General features: G+C 48.7%; 1 protein-coding gene across 1 annotated transcript in view; it reads left to right on the top strand.

Annotated features, from left to right (window-relative positions):
* The window catches only part of FRMD4A (FERM domain containing 4A), a 196,193-nt gene that overhangs the window by 146,078 nt on the left and 42,815 nt on the right, over nucleotides 1–7,300 (top strand). The window contains exon 12 of the mRNA XM_009321777.1: nucleotides 2,198–2,316. Coding sequence (XP_009320052.1) covers nucleotides 2,198–2,316 — 119 coding nt within the window. The remainder of the gene's footprint in view (nucleotides 1–2,197; nucleotides 2,317–7,300) is intronic.

The following is a 7,300-nucleotide window of genomic DNA, read 5'->3' as shown; positions in this document are numbered from 1 at the left end:
GCTCCTCATCCATCCCCAGGCAGAGCTCCATGCACTCCAGCTGGTCACTGGCATAGAGGGCGACACCCCCTCCTTGTCTCCCCTGCCTGTCCTTCCTAAAGAGCCTGTATCCCTCCATCCCAACACTCCAATCATAGGAGCCATCCCACCACGTCTCCGTGATGCCAATAAGGTCGTAGCCCTGCAGGCATGCGCATGTCTCTAACTCCTCTTGTTTATTCCCCATAGTATATTATGTCAGAAAGGAGAGATCTTCAATGCAGGAAGATCTAGTCACTTTGATTTGCCTGCAGAGGATAAAAGGGAGAAAATTTAACTTATATGAATCAGGAAAAAAAAGTTCTCTGTAGATGTATTGATTTAGACACACCCAGCATGGTGACAGCAATGCAATATCTAACAGCCTCTACCAGATACATATGTGCAGCAAAGGTGGATTTGGTTGTATATAAAGTCAAAGTCTGATCTCCCAGTCTGTATACAGTTATAGACACAAATACCAAGTTGCATTATGTAGACAAATAATGCTTTGCCCGAACAGCGGCTCTTCCCTTTGTGATCTAATGCTCTGCTGTCTCTCTGAACCAATAAACCACTTTGAAATTTAATAGGGAATTGTCTCTCCATAATGGAATTGAATGCAGAATGGTGATTATATAGATCTAGATGCAATTTCTATTTGGTCAAGCCAGAAATGTTTGTTGGGGTGGTGTGGTCCCATGAGAACAGCACACAGCAAAAAGGATCTCAAATTGGACCAGAAATTGTTTGTCTGTTTGGCAAAAAAAAGAGTCCTGAAGCCTGAGGGGAAGAAGTAATTAGATAGTGAGCTGGGATTGCTGACAGACCACTGAAAGTCCCGCTTAGCCAAGCCACTCTCTCATTCCATGGGGGAAGGGAGGACGGCAAGCCTCTGGGAAGATCATTGGTGGGGTTGTTTCCCACATCAAATCACACAGGAAACCTTTTATTTTTTTTGTTTTGGGAAGTGGAAGAAAAACAAAAATACCCCAAATTAATAGAAGTACAGGAATGAATGGAAGTGTGGCAGGATGGAGGGCTAAGCTACAGTGCAGCAGCATCCCCATCTTATGACCTAGGGGCACCCTCAGCAATGGGTCACACTAATTCACGGGTGACAGCCCACAGAAATCTCTTGGTAAATCTGCCCCTGAAACAAGAGTACATTTGTTTGAGCTGAGATGGTGCTGTTCTGCCTGGACCAAATCCTTCCTCATTCACTCTAACTAGTTTGACAGAGGTATGATTGATGGGAGCAGGGTTGGCTTGAGGCAGAACACAAATCCATCGCCGGAAACCATGGCCCCACTGAAATCACTGGGACAAAACTGCCATTGACTTTGCCGGAGCTGTGATTTTCATAGAGTTTAAGGCCAAAAAGGGACCGCTCATAACCTCCACCCTGACCTCCTGCGTAACTCAGCCCCTAGAATTTTGCTTGCTGGCTTGTTCAGTGGAGGGAATTACATTTCCAAGGAGGATTTTTTTTGTTATGTTTGTTCTTTCTTTAAACTGCAAAACAAAAGACTTGGGAGTTTGTAGCTGCACTCATGCAAGCTGTGTGAAAACACTGTCATTGTTTAGTTCCATTGTTTAGTACCGGTTTTAGTATTGGGATGTCATCCAGGTTTGGCTTTTACCCATAGCGTAGGCAAGGGAAGGGGTTGCATTTGGGCTGTTAGAAATGTGCCACTTTATTTCCCTGCCGTTCCTAGAAGCCTTTCAGAGCATCCGGTCTGGGTGGTAGTGCATGCAATTGGAGGGATGATTGTTCCTTCTGCATAGTATGATTTAACAAGGCATTAATCATGTAAGAAGCTGCAAGACTTGAAGGACTGGGAGATGCCATATAGGTCAGTAAGTCCAACAGCAATTACAGTTGGTCATTTATTAAATGCTTAGAATCAAAGAAAAATATAGGTCAAAAAGGCCTCTGGAGGTCTCTAACCCAACCTCCTGCTCAAAGTCAGGCCAACTTCAGAGTTTGATCAGGTTACTCATGGCCCTAGTGTTTGACCACCTTCACTGATTGGTTTGGTTTGGGGGAGGGGGGGTTATCTGTCTAGTCAGAATTTCCCTTGTTGCAACCCTGCAACCTGTGTCCATTGCCTCTTATACTTTAGCTAGGCACTTCTGAGAAAAGTCTGTCTCCATCTCCTTTGTAAATCCCCTTTAGGTCACCAAAGAGAGCAGACAAACAGCAGGTAGATCCTCTGTAGACTTCCGCAAACAGTTTGATTCTGAACAGCCACCAAGAGTGATATCTGAAATGCCTGAGAACGTGTGCGTCGCTGAGTAACCCCATCCTGGCTGCGCCCCACCTCAGGTGCTTCATGGGAAGACATACACACTGAAAAGGGGAAAAAAAGGAGACACCAAATACCTGGCATTTATATCTGGTTCTTAATAGACCTAATGCAAAACGGTTCACACTGTGTCCCCACAGGGTCGTCCAGCCCCAGTGCACACTGCCCAGTTCAGTACCAAGTCCAGCTCTTCTGGGCACAGCAGGCAGAAGACAGTATCAGGGACCCACTACCCCAACCCCAGGATAGAGAAGCTTGAGAATTGCTCCAAATGGTACTATTTGGGCATGTTTCTCTAGGAACCATAATCCAGAGAGCACTGTGTACCAACCACCAGTGCTGCCTTTCAGAAACCCTTTCTGTCCTGTCGCTGAGCTGCAGGCCAACACAGGAGCCAGCAACAGCCTCATTACTGCCAGGGGTTCCCAAATATATGGCATGGTCCCTCTGCTGGGTACTCAGACAAGGCTTCCTGAGCACAAAGGGACAGAGCACGACCCAGTGCCTAGCATAGATTAACTCAGCTCCCCACACCTCAGCCAAGTCCAGGTCACCCAGGACATGAGTGACCAAGCCAGAAACACTACCCTGTGTTTCATTCACAGAACGCCCTCCCTTCTCTATCAGGAGCCTCTGGCATTTTTCAAATGCTCTCATGCTGACCCTACCTCCTGCTGTGTGCAAACTCCACAGCACCGGCCCCACGGTCAATAAAAATGGTAAAAACCTTCTTCAGACTCACATGGCTGAAACGGATGCAGATCCCTGGGCCTCCTCTCCTCCAGGCTCAGCTTAATTAGGGAGCAGCCAGCAAACCACAAGTGTGCTCACAAAAGAAGCTTGCGTCTGAAGGGCTTTGACTGCAGCTCTTTGTAACTAGTCACAAACATCTGGTGCCTGGCAAGCTTGCCTGCCTCTTGGAAGAGGTTCCCAATGAGAAAATTTCTGTAGCTTGCACCTGAAGTCTCCACAGCACACCGTGCAGCACTAGGATCTCTCCCCTGGCTCCTCTTCTAAGCTGCCAGCTTTGCAGGAAAGCCATTTCTGGCACGGGCTTCCCCACCGTACCCTCCCCACCCACCCCAATGCATTTTAAACAGTACACATGGTCCAATAGGGAACAATAATTCCCTTGAATGTTTGTGGGTTGATAAGCAGTCTTGCAAATTCAAGTGATAGTGTTGGTTCCAGTTTTACTGGCGCGATGAAACAGAGCCCACAGTGGGGACGGTCCCCCAGAGGAAGAGGGAATAAGGGTAATTCTTTTCTCCTCTTTTAGTAGCCCTTTTCCCTTTTACGTGCATGAGTGAGTGTGCAGCTGTGCTCAAAAGCCAGTCTCAGGGAGACTTCCTTAAGTATCTATTGAAGATTAAATGATCTCGTGTGCAGCCTGTAATGATGGCCAATACCAAAAATTGTTCCCATCTGAAAGCTGCCCAGTGCTGCATGATCCGAAATGGGCTGCTGACCTCAGAAGAGATCCCAGTGGGCAAACCACCACATCACAGAAACTCAGCCCACCGCAAGCACCACTAATTGTCCCCTTGCCTGTGGACTCTGAGTGAAGACAGCTACTAAAGGGCAGGGGAACTGTGCTCTCAGCTTGTATTACCGAGTGACTTTCTCCTACGCCTCATTTCCAGCGTGTTTGGGGAGATCCTGTCCCAGTCCCTGCTGTGAGGTACCTTTTGTCTGGCAAAAGTCACTATGTCCCTAATACAACTCCAGAAAAAGCCAATACGAATTGTCCCACCCGCAAGGGCAGGTGTTGGATTTGGCCCTGCAAATCAACCAAAGACAATCATAAACCAGATAACCCAAAACCAGACCCAGACTCAGTGTAGGAAGAGGCAAACCTGCCATGAACATGGATGCTTTGACTCAAACTAGCCCCCAAACCGGCACGCATCTGTTGTCACTGCATTTCTGCAAGACTGTTGAAATTACGACCAGCTCCCTGCTGTGGCTCATATTCCCCAGTGAAGATTACAAGCATCAGCATGGTAAAAGGATCTTGATGGGTAAAAATTATGCTTCCATTTACGAAGACCCACTAATGGCACCTTGTGCATCTGTCACTGAATTAACAACATCAATTTGAAACCATACGTAAGCTGGGCAACTGGTGAAGGGAACAGCTTGCTTACATTAGGGAGACCTTAGGCTTTGTTTCTCCTGAGGGGTTGTGATCAGCTAATAGGAAAGCAGATACTTTCTTGTGGGTATTCACATTTTTGCAGATTGGATTCCTTATGTATAGGAAGGGTGAGACCTCTCAGATCAATGTGGGCAAAAGGAGTGGGAGGCTGCAGAATAATATTTGGGGAGCAAAGGGAGAGCAGTTACAGCAATGGTAAAACTCACGTGTATGTTCTGGAGAGTAGGGCAATGGAAAAAAAGACACAAACTCAGATTCTGGGGTCGCTTTCACCCCCTCCCTCCCAAGAGTCTGGATTTGCCTCCTTCCGCACCCTGCCAAGAAAAACAAAGAAACTAAATATAAAAATGCAGCTATCTGGGGAGCTGCTCTGGTGCCCAAAACGTAGGTGTCTAATGCCATTTTAGACACTGCTGGGGATCCAAGACAGCTGCGTGGGGCTGGCAGATACGACACAGGACCTACGGCACGCTCCCTCCCTCCTGGGGCAGCAGCCAGGGGCCAGGCAGGGTACCCCGGGGCATGGAAAATGGCACTCAACGCCTACGTTTGGGCATCTGAACAGCTCCCCCAGAGCCCTGTGTGTTTGGACAGTTGGAGTTAATCATCGAAGAGAAACAGAGCTGCAGTTAACAAACTGAGCACTGTGAGGTTTGGTAGCAGAGAGGATAAAATAGGAACGGATTGGAGCGCAGGGGACAGTCCGGCAGAGTCCAACGGAGGAGGATGGGGAGGAGAACAGCTGCCAACAGCTCAGAAAAGGGTTTCAAATTCCTTTTGCGCCACGCTGAAGTTTAGTCATAAATGACAATGGGGGACCCGGGGACAGAGGGATATTTTCTGAAGAGTGTGATCTGCTGGTTTTTTAGACTCATGTGTTCCACATGTCTGAGCACCTCCCAAACACGTCCTCTGCACATGCCGTGCGGCACGGCCACGTTATCCTCCCCGCCTTGTGGACAGGCATCTGGAAGCACGGAGGGATGTTTTCGGCAGCCCACATGGCAGTATCAGGCTTGACCCTGGTTGTTGTCAGAGGGAGTTTAGGCCCCAAACTTCCTTTTCATGCCTTTGAAGCTCCGCTACAGCTCACTGGGTGCTTGCAGGGGAGACAGATTTTGTGTTCAGACCTCAGCTCCTGGCTTAACCCTTTCACCCGACGTCTGTCCTCCCTCGGTGGGTAAAATAGTGGGTATTTCTGTGCTCTGTTTGGTGATTACGACTTTTATGCAGCAAATAATTTTTCCAGTGGAGGAATAAAATAATCCTCTAAGGACAGTGTAACCCAGCTCTTCAAGCTTCCCATCCCTCCTGGCCCCCTTCCTCCCCTACCCTCCTGCGATGAGGACAGCCCCAGAGTACAGGGCAGCTCAGTGCCCTCCTTACCCCACCCTTCCTTCCAAACACCCCATTACAGAAAGAAAATACAGAAAGAAAAAAAGAAAAGGAAAAAAAAAAAAAAAAAAAAAAAAAAAAAAAAAAAAAAAAAAAAAAAAAAAAAAAAAAAAAAAAAAAAAAAAAAAAAAAAAAAAAAAAAAAAAAAAAAAAAAACAACAAAAAACAAAACCCACAGCTCTTGGTTGGAAACTTTTACAAACACAAATATTTTCAGTTTTGCTGCCCCTGAAGTATTAGTGAGGAGAAAATGTTTGGGTCCTCACTGTGGCTTTATTTGCTAGTTTTCACCTCCACCAGCAGCTTAATCAGTGCAAATCAAATTACGCCTCCTGTTTACTTATCTCCAGAGCGCTGACACTGGCAAGCGGCTTATCTCAGTGTGGCAGGAGCCAGCGCCTTCCTTGGGGGTAGGACAGGAACTCCACAGAAGCTTCTTGTAGTGGGAGAGGGAGTATAAATCAGGGAAAGCTCTGCTGGCTCTGCTCCCCAGCAGTGAGGTTACTTGCTAGGGGCAGCGCGGGGAAGCCGAAGTGCAATATGCCCAGGGGGGTGGAGGCTGCTTCCTCCCTGTGGATTAGCAGCCTGGAAGCCAGGGTTTGGATTTTGGCTTACTCATTTGTAAAGAGGAGGCGGTGGCGGACCTGTCCGCAGCCGTGACAGTGCAGTGGTTTGCAGAGCTGACACGGTGTTTTGCAGTCACCGCGTCCTTCGTGCTGCTTCTGTGGTCAGTCCTCCCTCCTGCCTGAGAGACAGGGCTTGCTTCACGGCAGAGGTGCCGGTACAGGGACCGCATGAGCGTGTCCCACTGCCCAGGAGCACGTACACTTAGCAGGCAGGCACAGACCCCCTGGCCCATGCTGACTCAGAGGCGAGGGCATGCAGCCAGCACCCGGGAGACCTGCATTTTACTGCCGTGACTGCTTCATGCCTCAGTTTCCCCCCTTGGTGATAGTGTTGGCTTTGTCTGCGTGCTGCTTTGAGATGGCCCAACGGGGCAGCCTGTAAAATAGAGGCAGGCATATGACTTGCTTATTGCTGCATTTTGCACTGCCAGGAGCACGCTGGAGCCCTGGGCACTGCCAACACGAGTGCTGCCAGCACCCGGGATACATAAACTGACTCCGCTCGGCTTATGCTCATGCAAGTTTTACGTCGACTGCTGGGGTAAAAGCAGAGCTGGGTATCACAGTTCAGCGGGGAGGTGCAAGTTGCCTCCATGGGGGTCTCACCTACCCAGCCAGGCCACCTTCGCCCCTCCGATGTCTGCGCTGCACACCTTGCCCGAGGGAAAGGCTGTTGTGCCAGGGGCCAATACACACCAGCTGCCCGCCCTCGAAGGAAAAAGCAGCCGAATTCCGGTTTTCCCGTGGCTCGCATATGTTTAAACCGTATTTCGCCTTGCAAAGTGAAACCGGCT

This window comes from Pygoscelis adeliae, unplaced genomic scaffold (assembly GCF_000699105.1).
Source record: "Pygoscelis adeliae isolate BGI_AS28 unplaced genomic scaffold, ASM69910v1 Scaffold202, whole genome shotgun sequence".
Lineage (NCBI taxonomy): Eukaryota > Metazoa > Chordata > Aves > Sphenisciformes > Spheniscidae > Pygoscelis > Pygoscelis adeliae.
This window is presented reverse-complemented; position numbering and strand designations above follow the sequence as displayed.